The sequence below is a fragment of the Macaca fascicularis genome, chromosome 5 (genome assembly GCF_037993035.2).
Source record: "Macaca fascicularis isolate 582-1 chromosome 5, T2T-MFA8v1.1".
Lineage (NCBI taxonomy): Eukaryota > Metazoa > Chordata > Mammalia > Primates > Cercopithecidae > Macaca > Macaca fascicularis.
In genome coordinates, this window is record NC_088379.1 from 9740740 (window position 1) to 9763422 (window position 22683).

Here is a 22683-nt window from a genome sequence, read left to right on the forward strand (position 1 = left end):
GCAGACATTTAATGCCTCAAAATTCCCTTCTTTGCGTCCAAGGATAAAATTGCTACTTACCTCACTTAAGTCCCTTAAGCTTATCTGACTGCAAGAAAAAGAAATATGGTGTTACATAAAACACAGTTCATCATGACCAAGATAAAATCATTCTAAGCCTCACAAACCTTTGATTACATTTTCACTGCCAAATTAACAGCCCATCGTCTGGTGTGATATTTATCCCTCTTCCATAAAACTAAAGCCAGGTTATTTTTCTCATAATTTTCTAAGGAAAAGACAAAGTTAAGAGCCAAAATAAAAGGTGATGATAGAAAGGACATGAATAAACTTGCATCTCATTTTGGGAGAAATTAAAAAAAACGTCATTTCTCCTGACGTTTGATTTCCTACGTCAAGTTTCATTAGCACAGTCAGACCTATTATCAACTTGGTTTTAAAGCTTTTCGTTTTTTACTTTGAGGGAACATAAAGAGTTTTCAATATGAAGCTGTCAGGTGCAGTGGGATCCCAGGAAGGCAAGTGTAAGAGAAAGAATGCTGATAAAGAACGGAGATTTCAGACACAAGAAAAAACGAAACATGAAATTGAGTGGTAGAGAAAAAAAATCCAACATGGAATTGAATAATGTGAATTTTGGAAAGATCTCTAAATAAACTCCAAGCTTTTCATTCTATTGGCGAGTCAATTAACTTCTCTAAACCTCCTTTTTTTTCATCTTCAAAATGGCAACAAGAGTACTTACGAGTGTTAATGTGAGAATTGCTAGAAATAAAAAAGTAACAATGTTGGGGCCCGGTGCCTTGGCTCATGCCTGGAATCCCAGCACTTTGGGAGGCTGAGGGGGGCGGATCATTTGAGGTCAGAAGTTCAAGACCAGCCTGGCCAACATGGTGAAACCTTGTCTCTACTAAAAATGCAAAAATTAACTGGGCGTGATGGCACATGCCTGTAGTCCCAGCTGTTCGGGAGGCTGAGGCGGGAGAGTAGCTTGCGCCCAGGAGGTGGAGAGGTTGCTGTGAGCTGAGATCGTCCACTGCACTCCAGCCTGGGTGACAAAGCGAGACTGTGTCTCAAAAAATACATAAATAAACAAATAAATAAAAATAACACTGTTGGGTATTCAATGTGCGTTGTTGTCAGAATGTGGTCAAAGTTTGATGAAGGAACTATGAAGGGAGTGGAGTGAGGGTATATGTTCCACCTCCCCAGATCCATCAGTGAAAACACTGGATGTGAAGAATATGGGACTATTAAGCGTGCAACACTGATCACAGTTAAAGGCTATTGATCTAGAGTTTTAGGAGTCAGGCTGTATCAGTATCCCAGAAACAAACAGTGCTCAGATGCTAGATCCTGGTCTCACACCTGCAAGCAATAGGCAAGGGTCCCAAGGTTCCAAGGTTTCACCCTCTTACCTCTTACACCCTCCCTCCCCCTTTTAGCTGGAAACCTGAGAAAACAAAGAGATTTGAATAGAGGTAATGAAGTAGAACAAACACCCAGAGTATTAATTATTTTGGGGTTAAAATTTGGCTAATCTCAGTATTTAATGTTTAAGAAGCCAGCGTGTTAAGGATACTGAAAGATCGGCTGTATGGCTTCAATTTAAAATGCAGATTTGAAGTTCCAAGTGTCAAGATGTGTTTGTCTCCATTTTAAAGAGTTTGAACTGTTTAAGAGAAATTAAAATTTTCTGTATTTATACATTTATTTTCTTGGATTTATAGAAAGTGTTAAAGTTTTGCTGGCTAGCATTTAAACCTGCCCTGTCAACATTAGAAGTACTTAAAAATCAAAGACATTGAATTTAAAAAGGTATTTCAAATATTTAAGGAGATTTAAATGAGTTCGTTAAACAGTTTTACTAAGATTCTTTAACCTATTTAACTTGAGTTGGTTGAACATTTGTTGAAGACTAAGCAAAGTGATTGTCTTTCTGTTTGGATAAAATCACTTGATTTATAAATAGAGCAATACACTTTATAGATGGAAATCTGAGGCTTCAGGAAAGCTTGGGTTTGGAATTTGCAGCTTTAATAAATGGAATTTTAACTGAGAACCCGAGTGATTGTAAGAAGCCATTTCTGTGCAGACAAGAGTTTCTTACTCTTTAAGAGCTTTGAACACATGTGTGTCCAAGTTCTGTCTGCTGAAGATGGCCAAAAAAACCATAGTCATTACTTTTTTACGCATTTTTTCCTATGCATAAGAGGTCCTCATTATAAATGTAAAGATATTACCTTTTACTGTAAATATAGGCCTTCCTGGGAATCCCTTAGTTTTTGGCTTAGTTTTAAATTAATTGAATTTGATTCTTGCTCTGTCATCTGTGGGCTCCGTTACCCTGGATAAGTTAAATTCTTTCTCTGAAGCTTAGTTTTCCCACCTGTGAAATTGGTAAATCCAGAGAGTAGTGAAGAGATTTGCTGAAGATTCTAATGAAAGCATGTGACGTGAAAGCTCTTTGGAGTGAAGTAACTCTCTACATTTGCAGAACATTTTAATGTTCACATATGCTTTGAAACTAAACTTTTTATCCTGAGATAATGATGGATTCCCATGCAGTTGTGAGAAATAATACAGAGTTCCTGTGTGTCCTATATCCAGTTTCCCCCAACGGCAACAACTTGGAAAACAATAATTATAATGTTTATACTTTAAAATCAATAGTTTCCATTCATAGATAGAAATTTGTATATCTCTATAACCACACTTTCTCTTTTAAAAGACCATGGTTTCTTGATATCTATAAAGATTTTTTGTTTTCGCTTCCCAAATCATCAGAGCATGTATTTTTGCGATAGAGATTGCTTGAATTGATGTGATGCCAGCATTGCTGGTTGTAAAGGGAAAGCTGGCTGGCCGTGTTGCCTCATACCTGTAAACCCAGCACTTTGGGAGGACAAGGCAGGTGGACTGCCTGAGGCCAGGAATTCAAGACCAGCCTGGACAGGAGTGTTAGTGAGACCCTTGTCTCTACTTAAAAAAAAAAAAAAAAAGGAAAGCCATAGTTAGGCAAGTGGGTGTTTTTTTTCTTAAATATTGGGTGCGTCATTTAAATTGTATTTTGGCTGAACCCCACCTTGGGCCATTAAGTGTACAGGAGCTTAAAGGACATATGGAACAATGAACTCTCAATTTCTTAATTTTTATCAGTAAATTGGAGATAGTAATATTGCTTTTTTCACAGTGCTGTTGTGAGACTAAATGAATGAACATACATGAAACTCCAAACCAGGCCTGGTGTGTAGTTAAAACTCAGAAAATGTTGATTACTCTTGCTGTTACTCAGGATGATTTTTTTTTGATGTATGGACCTTGGTATTAAAATTGCAGTGGATTCGCAGAAGAAAAGTTATCCCCTTTTTAATTGTCTTTCAGATTATGTCAAGGAGAAAGGCTCAGTGCAGTGGTTAAGTAGATATGAAACACCTTTCTAATATTTGCTTACCTTCCCTTTTATCAGAGGGAAAATTCCCCAGAGCTCAAAGTTTTGGTTGGGAGCTATCTGTATTGAAGTTATTTATATTAATTATATGTATTTCTTTTAAGTAAGTTTATTTAAGTTGAATAAAATGAACGGGGCAGAAAAAGTAAGTACATGGATATTGTAAACATCATAATAATGGTGCATAAGTGGTTAAGAATGTCCAACCAACATTCTCCAAACTTCGAAGTGCTCTTCTGGTTTTGAGTTGTCAATGAATGACTGGGGTGACGTTTTCCTTTACTGAAGTGCTTCAATTCAGTAATTGTTTTGTGAAACCAAGGCTTAGCTTTAAAAAAGAGAATAGCAGAGCTGGCAGAGACAAATGGGGCCCGAAACACAATAGCTGGAACCACAAAGACCATCCAGGGTGAGCACAGCCTGCTGCAAAGGGCTGCAACTGTCTAACTGCCTGCCATTGATACAGTTGATTGCCAGATGTAAATCATGGCCTCTGCCTTAGGGAAGGCAATTCATTTCACTCACAGTGCCTTACCAACAGCTGGCGGAGACGCAGCAGGCACTTAGCTGCATGGTTCGGCTGCAGAAGCTTTGATTGCCAATGTTCCTTCTGTTTTCAGAGCAATATCCTTATGTGGTTGATTACATGGGACTTGGGCATCACTAATGCTGCTGTTACCACCCATGTGGGCCCTGCTAAAAATGAATTTGAAAGCACATCTCTCTTTCAGAAGCAAAGCCATCTCATGTATCATGCTAACTCCAGTGTCTGCTATGGGGCTGTGGAAGTTTTTGCCCCATCAATAGTCAAATGTCAACCCTGTGACTTTGAGTGACCTAACTTCTCTGAAGCATGGTGACCTTAGGTGCCCAATGAATATGCAAGTACTATTTACTGAGCACGTGTGCCATCCACTGGGCTTGGCACTTTACTCATCTGAGGCTTAGGAAACCATACTTTACAGGGCTGCTGGAAAAATTCGATAAGAGAAAATAGAATTACTCTCTTGAGGTGTTTTGGTGAAGAGATCCAGCACAATTCTCATCACATCTAAAAACGATTACATAAATGTAAACTGTAACTACAGGAACCCCAGAGACATCAAATGCCAACTTCTAAAGATGTCAACACCACCAAGACAGTGACCTAATAGACTGGTGGGGTTCGGGCCCACAGAGGGACACATTTGCCAGTTGAGTGAGCATTATGTTAGACTCTGGAAACCTGGGCATAGATAAGGCTTCAATATCTTCAAAGCTTTTGTGGTGAATGTATTCCTCCAACCTGGTTCCCTCTGGGTTCTTAGCCCTGTCTGCATATTAGCTTCACCTGGAGGAGCCTTAAAAATTCTGATGCCCAGGTCCCACTTCAGAGCAATTAAAATAGATACTAGGGATAGTGCTTTAAAATAAGCTTTCTAATTATTTTAGTGTAAAGCCAGGATGAGATCCACTGTACTATAAAATGCAGCCTCTGGTTGGGCGTGGTGGTTCATACCTGTAATCCCAGCACTTTGAGAGGCTGAGGCAGGGGATCATGAGGTCAGGAGTTCGAGACCAGCCTGACCAACATGGTGAAACCCTGTCTCTACTAAAAACACAAAAATTAGCCAGGTGTGGTGGCGCGTGCTTATAATCACAGCTACTCAGGAAGTTGAGGCAGGAGAATCACTTGAACCTGGGAGGCGGAGGTTGCAGTGAGCCGAGATTGCCCCACTGCCCTCCAGCCTGGGCAACAGAGCGAGACTTCACCTCGAAAAAGAAAAAAATACAGTCTCTATTTCTAGAAAAATATACGGTTATAGATGCTGGATAACCAATTCTGCTGAGAACACATGGGAGAAGCAGGATTTCCTTACCCTTCCCTCCTTCCTTCCCTTCCCTTCCCTTTCTTCCTTCTCTTGCTTGCTTTTTCTTTTCTTTTCTTCTTCTTTTCCTGTGCTGTGACAGATATTATCCTAGGCACTTTACAGGAATGGCATGCCTTCTCATTGTCATTTTATCACATGAAGATGGTTATTTTCTTCTTATAAATAATAAAAGCAAAACTCAGAGTTGTTAAAGAGCTTTTCTGAAATTGTACAGCCAAAACTGGCTCAACTGGGATCCAAACTCATTGCTACCGGGTCCCAAGATACTGTTCTTTTCAGCATGAGGAAACAGAAAGAAGATAAAATTCTTTTTTCTCCACACTGAACAACCTTATCATCTTATCATCTTCAATATTTTATTTTAGTTTATTTATTTATTTTTTTGAGACAGAGTCTCCCTCTGTCGTCCTCTGTCACAGGAGTGCAGTGGTGCAATCTTGGCTCACTGCAACCCTTGCTTCCTAGGTTAAAGCGATTCTCATGCCTCAGTCTCCAGAGTAGCTGGAATTACAGACATGCTCCACCCCACCCAGCTAGTTTCTGTATTTTTGTAGAGACAGGGTTTTGCCATGTTGGTCAGGCTGGTCTTGAACTCCTTGCCGCATGTGATCCGCCTGCCTCGGTCTCCCGAAGTGTTAGGATTACAGGCGTGAGCTATTATGCCCAGTCTCGGTATTTTATTGATCCTATTTTCTGTCTGCTTCTCTGAGGTTGGATCAGTCCTTTACATATTAGACTATTTGACCAGGAGCTTTAGGAATGCTGCATTTCACGTTTCCAATTCTGATGACACAGCTTCATGGGTTGGATGGTCTGTTATTACTGTTGCCTTCCAGTTTCTCACTCTTTGAAAATGGAAATCAAAACAGAGCAAATCTGCTTACTCCTAGTCTGGATAGGTTCCTTTGAAAGCTGCAGAAGGAAATTTATATTTATCCAACATCTACTATATTTCAGGCACTGTACCAGGTTATATGGGTGCTGAAATGAGTCATTTCCTCCTCCCCCCCTTCCTGGGGTAGAAGAAACGACTTGTTAACTTGTTATATTATATGGGGTAACATAGGTACCAATGGGCCCAAGGTAATAAAAGTGCAATAAATGTTGGTTAAAAATAGGTACTGGGCAAGCATTGTTAAGCAATTTATAGGAATCACCTCATTTAATTCTCACCTTAGCCCATGAGGTAGGTGGTAGATATTAATATTATCTGTTCTTTACTGCAGAGTAAAACCTTGGGCTTGGAAAAAGTTCAGTACTTTGCTAGAAGTGTTAGGGCAAAGTTTTTCAACCTTTGCAATATTAACCTTTTAAGGTTATTCTCTGTTGTGGCGCCGTCCCGTGCACTGTAGGATGCTTAGCAGCCTCCCTGGCCTCTACTCTCTAGCAGCCAGTAGCATCGCTTTTTCAAGATGCTGCAACCAAAAATGTCTCCAAACATTGCTAACTGTCCAATGGGGAGAGGGAGGATAAAGTCACCCATAATTTAGAATCACTTCCCCAGATCCATCATTCATGAGAAGTAGAATCTAAATTTCAACCCTGACATAGTTTGGATCTGTGTCCCCACCCAAATCTCACGTTGAAGTGTAATCCTCACTTTTGCAGGTGGGAGATGATTGGATCACGAGGGTGGATCCTTCATGAACGATTTAGCACCATCCCCTCAGTGCTGTTCTCATGATAGTGAGTTATCGCCACATCTGGTTGTTTAAAGGAGTGTAGCAGCTCCCCCCTCACTCTGTTGCTCCTGCCATGTAAGACAAGCCTGTTTCCCCTTTGCCTTCTGCCGTGATTGTAAGTTTCCTGAGGCTTCTCCAGAAGCTGAGCACATGCCAGAATCATGCTTCCTGTGCAGCCTATGGAATTGTAAGCCAATCAAATCTCTTTTCGTTATAAATTACCCAGTCTGAGATATTTCTTTATAGCAATGTGAGAACTAATACAAAGGCAAACCATTTGAATCTAGACTTGAGAGCCTCTATTCCTTCCCACGCTGCCATGGCAGTTGAAAGGGGGACAGAAAAGAGAGGGCACTCCATGGGAAAGACAACAAGGAAGGTGTTTCTTGGAAAACTTATGCTTGTGTGGGGCTATAGTGGAGGACATGGTGAAGAGACATTCGCCACAGAAGGAGGAATGACATTTCAGGCTATTTAATGGTCCCCATTAGAATCAGTGATGAACGGGTTTCCCATAGAAGCTCAAAATGAGCCTGATATCCTGAGTTTCTGTATCCATGAGAAATGCTTTCTCACTAAATAATGCCTGTGCCCCACACTGCTGATGCAAGCTTGAAGAAGGATGAAAAATAAGAAAGCATCCTTCATTCTATGCAGAAACAAGAAGGAAATGCTAATCTCTTTTCTGACTTTCAAAATAAGGTAATTTTGGAAATTTAAACTCTTTTGGGCAAATGAAATATGCTCACTCGAGTTTGTCGCATTCTGTGATTAGCACCAGCTGCCAAATGTCCCACACGTTTGGGAACAAGGAGCCGTCATCAGTGCTTAATACCAGAGGGATGGTTTATTATATTTATTTTTCATAAAGGCAATAATGTTTTTGACAAAAGAGTTTTCAAGCATGGTTATATTTCTCCAGCCTGGGTAATGGGAAGCTGGGGGCCAATATTGGTCCTGGAATAATCTGAATCCCCTTTCAGTTCTTACATAAAATATGCTGATTCTGTTCTGGCATTTGACATTTACTTTATAAACTAATTCAGCCCACAAGTGAGCAATTCTTTCAATAACTCATTTTCTTACAGAGAAGCAGTATTTCCTGCAAAGAATCAAAACACAGGTTTCTAGGACTATTTTCCTCTAGGTATAACTGGTTCCTCCCTGACATGGTTAGGCTTTGTGTCCCCACCCAAAGTTCATCTTTAATTGTAATCCCCAGGTGTTGAGGCAGAGACCTGGTGGGAGGTGACTGGATCATGTGGCGGTTTCCCTTATGCTGTTCTCATGTTACTGCATGTGTTCTCATGAGATCTGATGGTTTTATAAGGGGCTCTTCTCCGTTTGCTTTGGACACAGGCTCTGTCACCTGCTGCCACCTAAGACAGGCCTGCTTCCCCCTCCACCGTGGTTGTCAGTTTCGTGAGGCTTCCCAGCCATGTGAAACTGTGGGTCAATTAAAACTTTTTTCTTTACAAATTACCCAGTCTTCGTTATGTCTTTGAATGGACCAAAACACTCCCCACCCATTAGGGAGCCTGCTCTGACAGGTACTTTGGTTGGTTTTCCTTGTCCCCTTCCCCACACCCACACTCTTGCTGGTCATTTCACCATTAATGATGATGACTCACCTGGGCATTCTCTGGACTTCCAGAAAGGTGTGTCTCTGAGCTAAAGGTGGCCTGCTGCTCTCCGGCTCAGGGGGCAAGGGCTGGTACTGCTTCGGAAGTGTGATGAGAGGCCTGTGTGGAGAGTCGCAGTAGGATTCCTGAGAAGGTTTGCTGCAGCAGTGATGCCTCAGGCCTGAATCCACACTGCTCTGCCCTCCGTGTCCCCAGCTTTGGGTTGAAAATGCTAGTTTTTGGATGCTAACTACAGAGCAGACTGGTCAGGTCTGGCACTGTTTTCTAAAGGGCGTGATATAATTTTCTATAGGGAGTCAACGTGCTCCTCCATAGTGCGACTGTTTTGGCTTTAGGAGACCTGTGGAGAAAATGATAACAGCCTTCCATTCATCCCAGACTGGCAGATCTGAGTTTTTAGTACTACCCAAATAAATATTTTAAAAAGTGGCTGGGCACGGTGGCTCACGCCTGTAATCCCAGCACTCTGGGGGCTGAGGTGGGTGGATCACCTGAGGTCAAAAATTCAAGACCAGCCTGGCCAACATGGCAAAAGTCCGTTTCTACTAAAAAACAAAAATTAGCCAGTCACGGTGGCATGCACCTGTAATCCCAGCTACTCACAAGACTGAGGCAGGAGAATCACTTGAGCCCTGGAGGCAGAGGTTGCAGTGAGCTGAGATCACGCTACTCTACTCCAGCCTGGGCAACAGAGCCAGACTGTCTCAAAAAAAAAAAAAAAAAATATATATATATATATATATATATAAAAAATATATATATATACACACACACATATATATATATGTAAATGTTTGAAAGTCAGTGAATGCCTCACTCACTCATATTTTATTCACCCATTCACTCATTTGTTCATAAAGTATATCAGGTATTTTGGTAGATTTTTGGTTCAAGCTGCTTCCCTCTAGCAGGGAAGACAGAGAGGTGAAGAAATGATTGGCAGAGTATGTAATGCATGCTATGGCAAAGGTGCTCAGGGGTCCCAGATAGAGCAACAAGAGTGGCCGGTCACTCAGAGCCTCTGCAGCTGCCTGTTGCTCTTTTCTCCACAGATATGTATAAATGTAATAGTATTTATATATGTATCATATATGTGTGTGTGTATATATATATCACATGAATATATACGTAATATGTTGTAAGTTCCCTGAGGGCATATCCCATTTGCATATGAATCTAGGCCTGCCAGTAGTATACCCAGCAATATCATCAGCAGATTTCTGCACTGAAAGAAAGGAGAGGAATAGAAAGAAACAGGGGAGGAATACATTCATCAAGAAATAATGAGTGAAGGTATATTGAATAGAAAACTGTGAATGAATGAATAAATGATTAAATAGATGAATGAAGGCTTGTTTAATCTTGTTCATTGAATACCTCATATTAGTTTTTTTTTTCTATATCCAGCTCTCACTCTGAAATCATATTAGATTTTCAATGTCAAATGTTTGTGTTTCTCTTCAGATGCTGGCACAAATTATTTCAGTGTATAGCGAAATAAAATGCTATTTTAAAGTGTCTTACCGAGGAGGTGGTAAAGGAATCTGAAAAAGAAAAGAGAAACCTAAATTAAGTTTATTGTTCTACGAGCAGGGCCAATGGTTAACAGTTTTTTGATTTACAAATAGAAATTATAAATTGTGACCAGACTTATAGGATATATTTTTCAAGAGATATCTGAAATTTTGCATTGTCTATATCTCTAGGCTTCTAAAGTAAATAATGAATAACAAATGCATTTTCATGATTTATCCTACCTTGTTCTTTCTTATGGATGTGTCTCCTAAAACATAAGAAGGAATACCAGTGAATTTATGGAAAATGTCATCAAGCATTGATTTTATACACACTTACATGAAAATCATTTTGATTTGTAATAATATTGGTGATAATGTCAGTTAATATTTGTTGAGATCATATGAGATACCCAGAATAATGCCAAACACTTTAGTTATGTGGTCTTATTAAATCCTCAGCCTTGTTCTGTTAATGAAGAAACTGACACACAGGGAAGTTAAATATCTCACCTGCACTCACCCAGCGAGTAAATCGTAGAATGAAGATTTCATTGCACGTCCTGTGACTCTTATGGTCCCCTTGAAACCACTGATTCCTGTTTAAACTTAATGTGTGTGTGTGTGTACATACACTATTCAATTTCCTGCCTACCACCTTCATGGAGTATTTCCAAGCAGAGGAAAATAGCATCACAGATTTTTCAAAATTGAATAATTTCTGAAGACCCCCAGAATCCAACTTCTTTATGTTATGGATGAAAAAAACTAAGGACAAACTACATGGGATAATTTCTCAAGGCCAATTAACCCTACAAAAAGCCCAAGTGGAGCCTGGAGCAGATTTGTCTGAACTTTAGGTTGTTTTATTTCCATAATTCGACTCAATGTAATTATTGAGCTTCTACTCTGAGCTAAACACAGTACCAGGCACTGGGGTAAAAAGACAAATACAATTCGATCCTTCCTGTCAAGGTCCTCCTAGTTGGGGTGTTCACAGGCCAAGCTTCTGGCTCTGGCGATGTGACCGTGAAGATGGCTGGCACTGACCCTGTTGCCATAGGGTTTATACCTTAGCGGGTAGACCTGCACTGAGGCATCATGAACAATCTGATAAGGATTTCAAGTAGAGAAGGACAAAGTATTAAATGAATATGTGGGAGACGTAAGTTAGTCTGGGTTGTCAGAAGAAGGCTCCTTGGAAAAGCAATGTTTGATTATCTCTAAAAATGGGCGTGGTGTAATAAATGCTATTTTATAAAGCTGTTGCGGAATCAGTGAGAAAATGTCTATCTCTTGTTACAGGAGACTTAAACCTCCACTGGATACTGGCTGGGTGGCTTCGCACTGAGCCTCCTTTGCTTTCTTCATCTGTGAGACAAGGAGGTTGGGCTAAATCAGTGATTTTTAACCATGTGCTGAAGAACCCCCTGCGCTCTCCCCTGAAAGTCCTTTGGTGCCTGGACGCAGGGGGACTGGTTACCGGTTCGCCACCCCATGTCATTAAGGGCTTAACTTCAGCCCACTTTCCACTGCACCTCCTCTTTAGATTCCTCTTGGTGAAAAGTCCAACTGGCACAACACAACACAACACGACACGACACAACACAATGCAACACAGCACAAACTGGTCTGTATGATTTTAATGGCTCTTCCAGATCTAAAATAATTACTTCAAAGAATAAGAATAAAATTACCATTCTTCCTTTCTGTTTTCATTTTTGAAAAACACTTTTGAAATAGGTAGGATTCACTTCTTTTTATGAATTCTGTATGCTGATTGCATACAGAAATAATTGATGTCCTTGGCATTGTGAAAACCCAAAATATGACCCAGGATGTCCTTCAACAACAGCAGCAATCTAGTTAACATTAGATCTTTGACTATTTCAAGGAAATCACAAAAAAGCTTAGGCCACATGATGCTTGCTTAAGGCACAAAATTAGAAAACATAAAATTAATTTCCTTTCATGTTATTGTTTATTGGCTTCACCTCCAGAGCTCCCTGGTGGACCATCTTGTTGCCTGGGTTGATGACTTTTCCTGCAAAACTAGATGCTGGCTTTCCAAGTGGTCTTTTTTCACTATATCTATTGGGGATCAATTCAATTCACCGGAAAAAGAATTCAATAAAGAGACTGAGTTCCTGTAATTTAATAGGAAAATTCCATTTATGGTTTTCAAGATAACTATCCAGTTTGCTTCAGGGGTTGTGAGTGTAGATTAGGACATCTGTCTTCTTTCATTTCATTGATTTACTATTGAGCACGTAGTATGTGTCAGGCATGGACTCATTTTTAATATATGAATTGATGTAGGTGTTGGGAGTGTAATACCAACAAATAAAGTTGCTATTCCCATGAAACTTACATTCCAGTGGCAGGAGCTAGGAAATACATAAACAAAAGTATAAATAAACATTCACAGGTGATGACAAGCGCTACGCAGAAAATAAAGCAGATTGGAGGACAGCAGGGCACGGAGAGTAGGAGCCGGGGCTACTGTGTTTTAGGCTGGTCTGAGGAGGCATCTGTGGTTAGGGGATGAAATCAGAGGCCTGAGGACAGCCAGGGAGCATGTCATGTGGATATCTTGGGAAAGGGATTCCTGACAGAGGAAAATGGCAAGGGCGAAAGTCCTCAGGTGGTGTCAGTTCATTTTCTGTTGCTTAACACAGAATACTTGAAATTAAGTAAGCCCAAGAACAAAGCGGCGCATGTAATGAGAGCCTTCTTGCTGGCGGGGACTCTGAGGATTGCTAAGATGATGCGGGACACTAAGTGGCGAGGAGGCTGACTGTGCTAATGTGCTAGCTCAGGTCCCTCTTCCTGTTCTCATAAAGATTTTGTAACAAAGATTCTGTGAATTCCTCCCTCCCTTTTAAGATGCCTTTGTAGGATAATATCAGCAATAGTTACAAAAATCCACAGGGCTTTCAGCCGCATCAAATATGCCGACTGGCAAGTGTTGATACCATGAGCTTCACTTAATCATTGCTTAGCTAACCGCAATCCTTCAAAGTAAGAAGTCAAGGTGAACTTAAAGAACTTTGCAAGTGAAAGAAACTGGATTGAACAAGCAAAGTAACTTGTTTACCATTTTACGGCTTTGATGGTAATTCAGGTAATTCCAGCAAGTTTCTTAAAATCTGGGGGCCTTATTTAATAAAGCAATAATAACTCAAGTATTTGTGATATTTAAAGGAGGTTGAGCTTTGGAGCTGAATTTGTTAAGATTGAATCTTGATTCTGTTCATACTATGGGCAGGATCATGGCAAGTGCTTAATAAATGTTTAGAAATAAACAAATGGAATGAGGAGTGAATGAATTTCCCCATCTGGAGAAGTAAGAAGTGCTTATTTATACTTCATGAAAATTCATGTGTGGAATAAATGAATTGATGAACTTCAAGGCATGGTTCTTAATGCACAGCTGCAGTTACTACTATTATTATAGTATGAAAAATTAGAGGGAAAGTGGGAATTTACCCTCCGAATGAAGTACACAAATATTCTAAAATGCTAGGGAAAGTTCTCTACCTGTCAAACAAGAGAACCCAAACAGTTGTTTGAAGTCTTCCCCATCTCCAGTTTACTCTTGGAGAAGCGCGGCATGCTCGCCACCTGGTGGTCATAAGGTGTAATCAGCACCATTTGCCCAGAGACTCATTTGCTTTGCAGTCTCAGGACAGATCTCACAAAGTAACTACTTTGGGGGAAGTATTGTACTGAGGTGGGCATAGCATGGTTGCAGAATCCGATGGACCTTAGTTTAACTGTTTCCACCACAACCTAGTATGGTGAAACCATGAAGACATTGTCAATATCACCGTGTTCTGGGAGGGTTAAAGTAAGGCCTCTTGGAGAAGGAAAAAGAGTTAAGAGATCGTTCTTTGGAGTGGCTGGTGCCAGCTTGCAATGGATGGTTGTTAAGCTTTCAGGAATTCTGTGAACCGGCTTTAGATACAACCATTATTAGAAATACATTACATAGGCTGGGTGCAGTGGCTCACGGGGTCAGGAGATCAAAACCATCCTGGCTAACACGGTGAAACTCCGTCTCTAATAAAAAATACAAAAAAATTAGCCAGGCGTGCTGGCGGGCACCTGTAGTCCCAGCTACTTGGGAGGCTGAGGCAGGAGAACGGCGTGAACCCGGGAGGCGGAGCTTGCAGTGAGCCGAGATGCAGCCACTGCACTCCAGCCTGGGCGACAGAGCGAGACTCCGTCTAAAAAAACAAACAAAAAGTTACATAAACGTACACTTAAGTTACAGTGGCCTCCCGCTTATCCTAAGTCAAAATGTTCCAAGACTCATGATGGATGTCTGAAACTGAGGATAGTAATAAACCCTATATATCCTATGCTTTTCCTAAATATACAGACCTATGATAAAGGTGATACGTGACAGCAAAACAAGCACACTTTTTTTTCCTTCTTCCCAATTTCACGGATAGAAGATTCATTTTTATTTTAGATCCCAGTAACCTCAGCATACAATATTTTTTCTTTCCTTTTCAAGTTGAGAACTTCTACCTTTTCACTTAAAGGAATCGCTTTACATCTTTTCTTTGGCAAATCAGAACTGTCAGCATCACTACTCTTGCACTTTGGAACCATTATTAGGTAGAGTAAGGGTGACTGGAACCCAAGCACTGCGATTCAGTGGATCTGATGGGCTGGACGGCTGCTGAGCAACTCACAGGTGGTTTGGACACAGCGCAACGGAAACACTGGACAAAGAAGTGATTCCAGTGGGACCGCTCAGGATTTCATCATGCCGCTCAGAAACAGCGTGCAAATTAACATTTATGTATTATGTATTTCTGGAATTTTCCACTTGATATTTTCAGACCTCAGTTGACCGTGGGTAACTGAAACTGTGGAAAGTGAAACTGAGGATAAGGAGGACTTCTGTATTTGTTTTTCACTTAGCTACTGTTCAATTTGTGGTAAATATATGCAACACCCCCCGCCCTTTTTTTGAGACCAAGTCTGGCTCTGTTGCCCACGCTGGAGTGTAGTGGTGTGGTCTTAGCTCACTGCAACCTCTGTTTCTTGATTCCTGCCTCAGTCTCCCAAGTAACTGGGATTACAGGTGTGCACCGCCATGCCCGGCTAAGTTTTTTGTATTTTTTTTTTTTTTTTTTTCTGTAGAGATGGGGTTTTACCATGTTGCTCAGGCTCCTGAGTCATCTCAAACTCCTGGGCTCAAATGATCCACTGATCTCAGCCTCCAAAAGTGCTGAGGTTACAGGCATGAGCCACCACCCCCGGCTGTAATACCCTTTAACTATGAAATACAATCATGCAAATCAATACTTTCAGAAATAGAACATAAGTATAATGTTCTGTAATTAGAGATGCAGACTTTGTAAAATTGGATAAACTTGGTCTCAATCAAAAATTTTATTGTGTCTAAGAGCTTTATGATTTATGAAAGCAAACCATTAGGATATGGTGTCCTGATGATTATTTATGGGAGAGTCCAAAGAAGCAACTTACACTCCAAGTGGCTAAAAATGTGTATTTGGCAAAGCCGGTTTGAGAAACCTCTCCAAGTCTGCTGAAACTTTCAGAAATTAATCGCAGCAGTACATTGCCGAAACCATTGTTTAGATTGCGACAGGAAGGAATTAAGTTAGGCAAAGCCAAGGATGTGAGAGAAACCTGCCTGCTCTAACAGCTCCTCAAAGAAAGTCGGAAAATGCATTTTCTGAGGGACGTGTACTTCAACTGCTTTCATGCTGGGGTTAGTGAGCGATGTGGGATAGGAACATTTTTCCAAAACAAGCCTGGGAGGTATCTTTTCCCCTGATCTCGGTGCCTCAGGGAATGGAGGAAGGGAGAGGAGGGGATGATGTGGGCAGTGGAGTGGCTGGATTTGTATGTATGAATCATATCCTTAAATTCACAAAATGCTGGACCACTGATTCTACTGTGTTTCTACGGATGGGATATTAAGGCCCAGCGAAGGAATATGATATGCCTAAACTCAGAAAGGGACAGAGGGGGCCAGAAGTCACCCAGGCTTCTCGACTTGCCTCTCCACAGGCCCCTACCTAATATGAATGTGTGACTGAGGCCACGGGCTCATCTCCAGGTGCTCCTAGGACACCATACTAAGAGGTAATGCTTATCCAATGAACTATTAAAATGGGCTAAATTGCAGATTTAATTTGACAAATATTTGCTATGCATCTGATATAGGAAATAGAAAGAAATTATTTAGGCAGATAGTGAGGACAAAAGAGTCCCCAGCAGAACTTCCTTTCTAAAAAAAAAAACAGCCCAAGAAATCATTTCTTTTCCAACAAAGAGCAGCCTGAAAGATTGAGCTGCAAACATAGATAAGGAAGTCGGAAGCTTGCAGGGGGTGTGGTGGGGAGGCCTGCAGCTATACCAAGAAAAAAGGGCTGCCTTGGGGCCAGGCATGTCTGCCATGGAATCTTCGTCTCCCCTTTTTCGTCAGTACATGTATAGTAAGAAAGAAATGGGCAGCATGGAAAAGCTCAGGCTGAGAACCCATCTGCATAAGAAGATTGAGGCAGGAGAATGGCGTGAACCCGGGAGGCGGAGCTTGCAGTGAGCTGAGATCACACCACTGCACTCCAGCCTGGGCGACAGAGCGAGACTCCGTCTCAAAAAAAAAAAAAAAAGATTGAGGTGGGGCTGCCAGAGGTTCGCACCCTATGTAGATGGCAAACCTGGTCCTAACTGGTTTTTTCATGCCCTGTGTAGCTCAGACACTGCCTCCCCACTAGCTCATCTATGAAACCCCCTGTTTCACTGTGGATCAGCAACCCATTTGTCTGGGGCTCCTCTCCATAGCAGAGAGCTATTCGCTTTCTTTTGCTTATACATTTTCTGCTCTTAACCTCACTCTGTGTGTCTGCATCTTTGATCTCTATGTGAAACTGCCTTTGCAAAGATTATATCAGTGAGAGAATTTTAATTTTTTTTTTTTTTTTTTTAAGACTGAGTCTCACTCTGTCACCCAGGCTGGAGTGCAGTGGCGTGATGTCGGCTCACTGCAACCTCCGCCTCCCAGGTTCAAGCAATTCTCCTGCCTCAGCCTCCCGAGTAGCTGGGATTACAGGCTTGCGTCAGCACGCCAGGCTAATTTTTTGTACTTTTTAATTTTTTAGTAGAGACGGGGTTTCTCCGTGTTAGCCAGGATGGTCTCGATCTCCTGACCTTGTGATCCACCCGCCTCAGCCTCCCAAAGTGCTGGGATTAGAGGCGTGAGGGGGGCGAGAATTATAATATTAATAGTAAGCTAAGTTAACTCACGCCCCATCTTGTCTTTCCCTTAATTACTCCTGGGCTATTGGGCAAAGCTAACTTTGGAAGACTTTCAGGCTATAATTTAAATAATAATAGGCCTTGCCCAAAAGTCAACCACTTTTGTAAAGCTAATGGGAAGCCATCAGGCTGGGGGGATGAGAACAGCCTGAGTCCAGCTAAGGCGCAGACATAAACGATTGTCAGCCATTATTCCCAAGGTTGTAAGACATGCAATTTCCCCAGTTATTCCTGAAAATAACACCACTATTGTCGATTGACCTTTGAAGATATCTTTCCCGGTTTTTTGCACGCATGTCTGACATCCATGGTTCCAGCTAAACCCAATGTGTCCACCTTACCGCCAGCCCCTTTCCTGTGGCCCCACCCAGAAGCAATTCACCTACTGGAAGACAGCTTCAAACCCCTATGATTTCATCTCCACCCCAGCCAATCAGCAGCAAGCACTTGTTACCTGCCCTCCCATCCCTTCCCCCAAACTGCCTTTGAAAACCCCTAACCTGTGAGTTTTGAATGAGATGATTTGAGTATGAACATCTCCCACGTGGTGTGGCCAGCCTCGTGTCTATTAAACTCTTTCTCTATGGCAGTGCCCTGGTCTCTCTTTATGCAGTATGCAGGAAGAACCCTTCAGGGGGTTACATGTGTGCCCATTTTCATCCTGCATTATAATCTTCTCTATCCTTTCCATACAAGCAGCTTTTACTATACCAATTTCATGTTTATTATTAATGGCTTTTTCTTCACATTGTGATGTAGGATATGGCATTAGAAAAACTAAGTAGAGAAGAGAGAGGGCAAGCTTATCACTGTCCATCCCTTCCCCAGGGACTGGCAGGAAGGGGAGGGGAGAGCATGCAGGGGCGGAAGCATTTACGTTCACAAGCCGCCTGTAGATGTGGCTTTCATAGACTGAGGAATATCCGTCCCAAACAATGGATCATTTATAACCCCCGAGAAACTACTTAGAATAGGAAATGTACTGTGAACCTAGAAATGAAACTAATATATGAGTCAATCTAGGCTTTTCTAAAATGTGTTCTAAGGAGCATGGGCCAAAGAATGTGATCCAAGAAAAAAACAGGTTCCATGGACACTTAAGTTACAATGCTCCATGCCATATCCCCGTTTTGGAGATCCACAATGCTCTAAAAACTTGGGCAGTAAAGAGATCTGTTTATTTTTGTTTAACTCAGTGTTTCTCAAGATTAGTGCATCCAGAGTTTCCCTTTTATTTATTTTATTTTATTTTATTTTTTTTCTGATACAGAGTCTTGCTCTGTTGCCCAGACTGGAGTGCAGTGGTGCAATCTCAGCTCACTGCAACCTCTGCCTCCCAGGCTCAGGCAATTCTCCTGCCTCAGCCTCCCAAGTAGCTGGGACTACATGTGCACATCATCACGCCCAGCTAATTTTTTTGTATTTTTAGTAGAGATGGGGTGTCACCATGTTGGCCAGGCTAGTCTCAAACTCCTAACCTCAGATGATCCGCCTGCCTCGGCCTCCCGAAATGCTGGGATTACAGGTGTGAGCCACCGTGCTTGGCCTTCCCTTTTATTTAATATGATTCTCAACATCTCACCTAATTAATTTCAGATAACTGTACTTTGAGCTACTTGGAGCTTCATTCATTTCATCTTAGAGCAAGGACCAATGGGAGGATGTTGTAGGAAGACATTGTTCCTCATATTTAGCTGAAAGTAAAGAACTGGGGCTTCTTAAAGGTAGGGTGTGCTTCCTGGGAAGGTGGTGAGGCTCTTGACCAACTCAATTATCTGTGAGGGATGCTATGCCTCAGTTTCAAGGAGGGGCTGGATTGTGGAGATGCTGCTATTTTAAAACTTTTGATTAAATATACAAAATAACGCCTCCATTCTGCTGGCTTGCACATAAGACATGCAGGTATAGAGGCCGCTTGTCCCAGTTTACCCCAGATGTCTCTGGTTTTAATTTGGAATGTCCTACTTCTGAAGAACCCCTCCATCCAGAGCAAACTGGGATGGTTGATTCCAGTGAACACCCCAACATTACAAGGAAAATAAAAAATGCTTTTCATTATGCATGTACTTCAAGCCGTTTTGAAATGGTTTCATGGGGAAGGCCATATTTTGCCTATGTAAAAGGCAGTTCTTGTACATTGCAATTCTGCTGGGGAATTATTATTTGGGAGATATAAATTTTCTGGAGCTTCCTTTATTAAATACCTTGTTCTTCAGTCTCCTGTTTCTACCTACTTTATATTTCTCTATCAGAAAATAAATTTGTTACATCAAGCAGTTACAGATTCCTTTCCTTTTCTCTGAACTGTATTATTTTTCTTGTGTGGTGGTGAGACAAAATACTGTTCTGTAGTTCAATTAATGAATGATTTCATGAAGTTAATAATGTTAACTTTGAATGAGCATTATATCAATGTCTCTGTTGCTTTTGAGCCATGTGTTGTGGCTGAAATACATTTACATGTAAAATGGTAGGGGAATAATATTACATTTGTTCCTGATGAATTCTGCAACCTCAGGCGTGTTATTTCTGCAAAGGATAGAAAATACCAAATTTCGTCATTATTGCAATATTGTGTGTTGCCAAGTTCTGCCACTAGGGAGCAGTATCATCTATCAACTCACTCTGGCTCTGCTCTTTGTATAGTCTGGATGAATGGGATGTTGGTTACCAAATGAGAGGGAGAGTTTGCAGAATGCATTTTATACACTGGCAAACACAGAAAACCCTGGCAACATTACCATAGTGGAATAAACCTTGGCTCTGGTCTTGTGACTACTTGCTGATGGCCTTGAGCAGGCCACTTCCCTTGCTAAGCTTCCTTATGTAAAATGAGGGAATTGACCCAGATTAAACTCATTTCTGATTCTAATTTCTTCAGCATCTAAACTTGTCTAAAAGCAAACTAGTATAAAGGTCTTTTGATGGCATTTTGTGGAATTCTACTTTGCTTCTTTCAATCAGCTTGTGTTTCTGGATATACAGGTTCACTAGCCTATGCATAATTCTCTCTCTTTTTTTTCTTTTCTTGGAGGCATATTGTATTTCTTTATAAATTCATTCTTGTATATGTATGCTTGTCACCTCAAAGGAAATTGGCTTAGACTTTGTGCTTGGTTCACATCTACAGCAAAGAGAAAATGCAATTTAGCTTCCTTTATTCTCAACTTTGGTTTCTCTAGAAAAATAAGCCACACTGTATTTGAAAATTATAGCTATCCCTATCTGAAACTAAGATGATTTCTTCTAGATCTATGGTTAATGCTAGTGGTTTGTCACACACAACTTGTATTCTAAATACTTTGCCTCCAAATAAACTTTTACCTATTTTTAGGAATGAAAAACAAAAAGTCAAGCTTTAGGGAAGATAAGTTCTTGAAATCTGACAGTTTACAGATAATGTCAGAATATGATTGCAAGAAAAATGACATAAAATGTACATTAACATAAATCTATAACTGCTCAAATTGATGAAAAATATCACCATAAAATTCTGCCATTACTGAATCAACCGATATGTTTTTTTATGACATTTTTGTGAGAGTGAATAAATTATATGAGAATGTGTTTGCATCAAAAATACAGAATTTTGTAATAAACACATAAATCATCCAAGCATTTTTCTGCAAGATGTCTGATCCGAAAATGGGGGGGCATTCATATTAATTTCCCTCCTTCCAGACTCGTTCTAGATATGGTACCTTAGAGCTCTGGATGGTAATGGGGAACCATCAGTGATGGAAATCTAGGCGAGGATGCTGTACATAAAGTAACTCTTCTTGAAGAAGTCTTCTATACAACCTGCCCCACCCGCAAAAGCCTCAACCTCTCTGAGCCTTGCTTTCACTGAAGTCTGCTTTACAAAACGCTCATATTTTTGTAGTCCTGGGACCCAACATTCGCTATAAAACAGAGCGCTAACTCAATCCTGAAAAATGTGTTTTCCTTGCTCTCTCTGAGGAACTGGTTTGTTTCTTGTAATGGGAAATTTGTATCACATAAGGAAGCTTGATTCCCTTTTTGCTTAGACTATCAGGCAGCTCAGAGGCAAATTAACAGTTTAATTATAGTAGAATTTAGTGATGCATGCCTGAGGATCTTACATTTTATCTTTATTTTAATTATGTCATCTATGTAGATTTTCTTCTATTTTATTGTTCAAGCTTTTATTAACTAATATCTTTGTGAACTGAGGCAAAGGGTAGATAAACATACAGATAGAGAGGTAAACAGACATATTGATATGTGGAATAATGGTCGAAGAAATTTCTGCAGTCAAAGCAGTGAGGGTGGATGCCCACAGTGAACTGTGAATAAGATGGCAATTATAAAGTTCATTTCTCATCTGATTTCTCTCCAGGACTCATTTCTCCATGAATGCCTACAAAGCACATTATTATGACTGAGGTCATTTTTGCAACAGTTGATTGTGGTCTGGTCTGTGATCCCTCTATGTTTCCCGTCCCTTTCTCTGTTAAGAGGAGTGAAAATACTTTCTCCACATAATTCACCAGGTGTTGTTCTTTAATGCGCTGGTTAAAGAAAAGGAGAAGGGGCGGGGCGCGGTGGCTCACGCCTGTAATCCCAGCATTCTGGGAGGCCGAGGCGGGCGGATCACAAGGTCAGGTGATCGAGACCATCCTGGCTAACACGATGAAACCCCGTCCCTACTAAAAATCCAAAAAAAAAAATTAGCCGGGCCTGGTGGCGGGCGCCTGTAGTCCCAGCTACTCAGGAGGCTGAGGCAGGAGAATGGCGGGAACCCGGGGGGCGGAGCTTGCAGTGAGCTGAGATCGCGCCACTGCACTCCAGCCTGGGCGACAGAGCGAGACTCCGTCTCAAAAAAAAAAAAAAAAAAAAAAAAAGGAAAAGGGGCAGGTGCAGTGGCTCACGCCTGTTAATCCCAGCATTTTGGGAGGCCGAAGTGGGTGGATCACGAGGTCAGGAGTTTGAGACCAGCCTGACCAGCATAGTGAAAGCCCGTCTCTTCTAAAAATACAAAAATTAGCCGGGCGTGGTGGTGGGCATCCGTAATCCCAGCTACTCAGGAAGCTGGGGCGGGAGAATCGCTTGAGCCAGGGAGGCGGAGGTTGCAGTGAGCCAAGATCAGGCCACTGCACTCCAGCCTGGGTAACAGAGTGAGACTCCGTCTCAAAAAAAAGAAAAAAAGAAAAGAAAAATTAATAAAATAAATAAATAAATAAATAAATAAATAAA

General features: G+C 41.1%; 1 protein-coding gene across 2 annotated transcripts in view; it reads right to left on the minus strand.

The window, feature by feature from the left end:
• The window catches only part of CLNK (cytokine dependent hematopoietic cell linker), a 244203-nt gene that overhangs the window by 43260 nt on the left and 178260 nt on the right, over nt 1-22683 (minus strand). For both annotated transcript variants that reach the window (XM_005554485.5, XM_005554486.5), the window contains exons 9-12: nt 10405-10430; nt 10172-10191; nt 8636-8746; nt 61-88 (exon numbers count right to left, since the gene is read on the minus strand). In XM_005554485.5, coding sequence (XP_005554542.3) covers nt 61-88; nt 8636-8746; nt 10172-10191; nt 10405-10430 — 185 coding nt within the window. The remainder of the gene's footprint in view (nt 1-60; nt 89-8635; nt 8747-10171; nt 10192-10404; nt 10431-22683) is intronic.